Source organism: Nestor notabilis, unplaced genomic scaffold (genome assembly GCF_000696875.1).
Source record: "Nestor notabilis isolate BGI_N333 unplaced genomic scaffold, ASM69687v1 scaffold17952, whole genome shotgun sequence".
Classification (NCBI taxonomy): domain Eukaryota; kingdom Metazoa; phylum Chordata; class Aves; order Psittaciformes; family Psittacidae; genus Nestor; species Nestor notabilis.
The window spans coordinates 4,213-6,240 of NW_009919886.1; the positions used below are offsets into that span (position 1 = coordinate 4,213).

Consider the following 2,028-nt stretch of genomic DNA (forward strand, 5'->3'; position numbering starts at 1 on the left):
ACTGGGGTGGGGAGCACTGTGTGTGGGATCCTCTACCTTCAAGCAAGCCTGGTGGTGCTGTGTCCCCTGGGACACGTGGCAATAGCACAGGGGATGCATGGCCTGCAAGGCTGCAGGAAAACCCTTGGGGTCTACAGCCTCAGAGAAACATTGAGGGGGGGCTCTCCTGGCTACAGTGACTTCAGGGCTTCAGCTACCTGGTGGCATGTGACAAGTGCCATATAAGCATGGAGAAACACAGCCCAGGCTGAGCCTGCTGAGGTGCAGAGCACAGGAGTGTGCGCTGCCCGCACTTGGATGTGACATGGGGTCATGCCACCCATCAGGCAGCATGCAGGCATGTACCAGGGGAGGCAAAAGTATGGGAACGCACTGGTGAGACAGCAGGGTTCAGCCATGGCAGTGCAAGTTCTGAGCATGGCCAGCACCCACATACGTGGGCACAGCACCCACTGCCTATGGTGCAGGGAGAGGACTGCAGGAGCGTGCCCACAGCCAGAGGGACCATGGGGACCCACAAAGTGTTTAGGGGACCCGAGTGGCCTCTGCAGGAGTGATGCGCTGGAGACACGTGTGGCAAGTGCAGGGATGTGTGTGTAATGCCTGCAGTGGATGCCAGTGCAGGGCTGGGGGATGCGCAGGAGATGCATCGTGTGCGCAGGGATGTGTGTAATGTGTGCAGGGGACATCAGGCGGGCTGCGTGGGGCTGGATGTGCATGCAGAGGACATGCCATGCATGCAGTGATGTACGTGCAAGGTGCAGGACACAGGAGCCTGTGTGGGGCCGTGTGATGTGCCAGAGGTGTGTGCGCAGGGGACACATGGTGTGCGTGGGGGCCATGCCAAGGTACAGGGCTGTGCCGGCAGGCATCCCATGCTGGCATGTGCTGGTGGGGATGGGCAGCTCCTTACCTTTGAACATGGGGCTGACCCTCCAGACCCCAAGGCAGCCCTGGCTGGCAAACTGCCCGAAGGAGAGCTCCATGAAGAAGAGGGGGATACCACAAAACACCAGCATGATGAAGTAGGGGAACATGAAGGCACCTGCCGGGCAGGAACCAGAGAGTGAGAGTGTGCAATGCCCTTGGGCACAACTGTGCGCCCTGCACCACCCCAGCAAGCCTGGGGCTAGTGAGCACCTCACGGGACCCCCACCCCTGCCCTGAAGCACTCCACTCTCCCGGTCCCCCAACACCCACCTCCCCCATTGCGGTAGCAGAGGTATGGGAAGCGCCAGACGTTGCCCAGCCCCACGGCATAGCCCACACTGGTCAGCACGAACTCGATCTGGTTGCCCCAGTTGCCACGCTTGACGCTCTTGTCCTGCTTGCCTCGCTCCCTGGGCACGGCGCCGTTCTGTGGAGAGATGTTGTGGGGTGTGTTAACCGGGGACCCCCCTGCCAGCCCCATTGGAGGGGTGATGGCCACTGAGCAGGGCTGGGTGGTCCCCAGCATCCTTCCCCATCCCTCCTTCATGCCAGCCCCCCCTCCAACCATGCACAAGCAGTGCCAAGAAGGGGGAGGGCAGTGGTGGTGCCCCCCCCCAATGAATAGCTCTGCCTGGAGCCCGGCTGCAGCGAAGGAAGAGCCTGCAACTCATACAAAGCAGGTCTGGGAGCCTGAGCACAAAGGGGCCTCTGTTCTCGCACCCCCCTCCCCGTGCCCAGCAAGAGAGGTCCTGCTGGGTGGCCACTGCCCATGGCTGGGAGGGGAGAATGATGGGACCCCCAGGGGGAAGCAGGGCCCCCCTTCAATGGGGAGTGAGATGCAGTGATTAGAGCAGGTGGGGGGCTGGGTGCACCCCTGGGAAGGGCACCCTGCAGCAGACAGGGTCCTGCCCAGCAAGGCACCACACTTGGGGCAGCACAGGGGGGTCCCATGCAGATGGGTCCCCTTGGGGGAGCAGCCCCAGCACCCAGCCTTCCCTTGCTGTAGAGAATGGAGGGGAGACAGAGAGGGGCAAGAAAGGGTGCTTTGTGCAGGCTGCCACACAATGCCAGCTCACACTGCAGACAACAACAACAACA

The 2,028-nt window shown here is 62.0% G+C and overlaps 1 protein-coding gene across 1 annotated transcript in view; it reads right to left on the reverse strand.

Moving 5' to 3' along the window:
* Positions 1 to 1,465, reverse strand: part of SLC6A9 (solute carrier family 6 (neurotransmitter transporter, glycine), member 9) — a gene marked incomplete at its 3' end in the record, with an annotated part of 4,579 nt that extends 3,114 nt beyond the window's left edge. The window contains 2 exon segments of the mRNA XM_010010445.1: positions 914 to 1,045; positions 1,201 to 1,465. Of these exon segments, the coding sequence (XP_010008747.1) occupies positions 914 to 1,045; positions 1,201 to 1,456 (388 nt within the window).
* Positions 1,466 to 2,028: the final 563 nt, after the last annotated feature.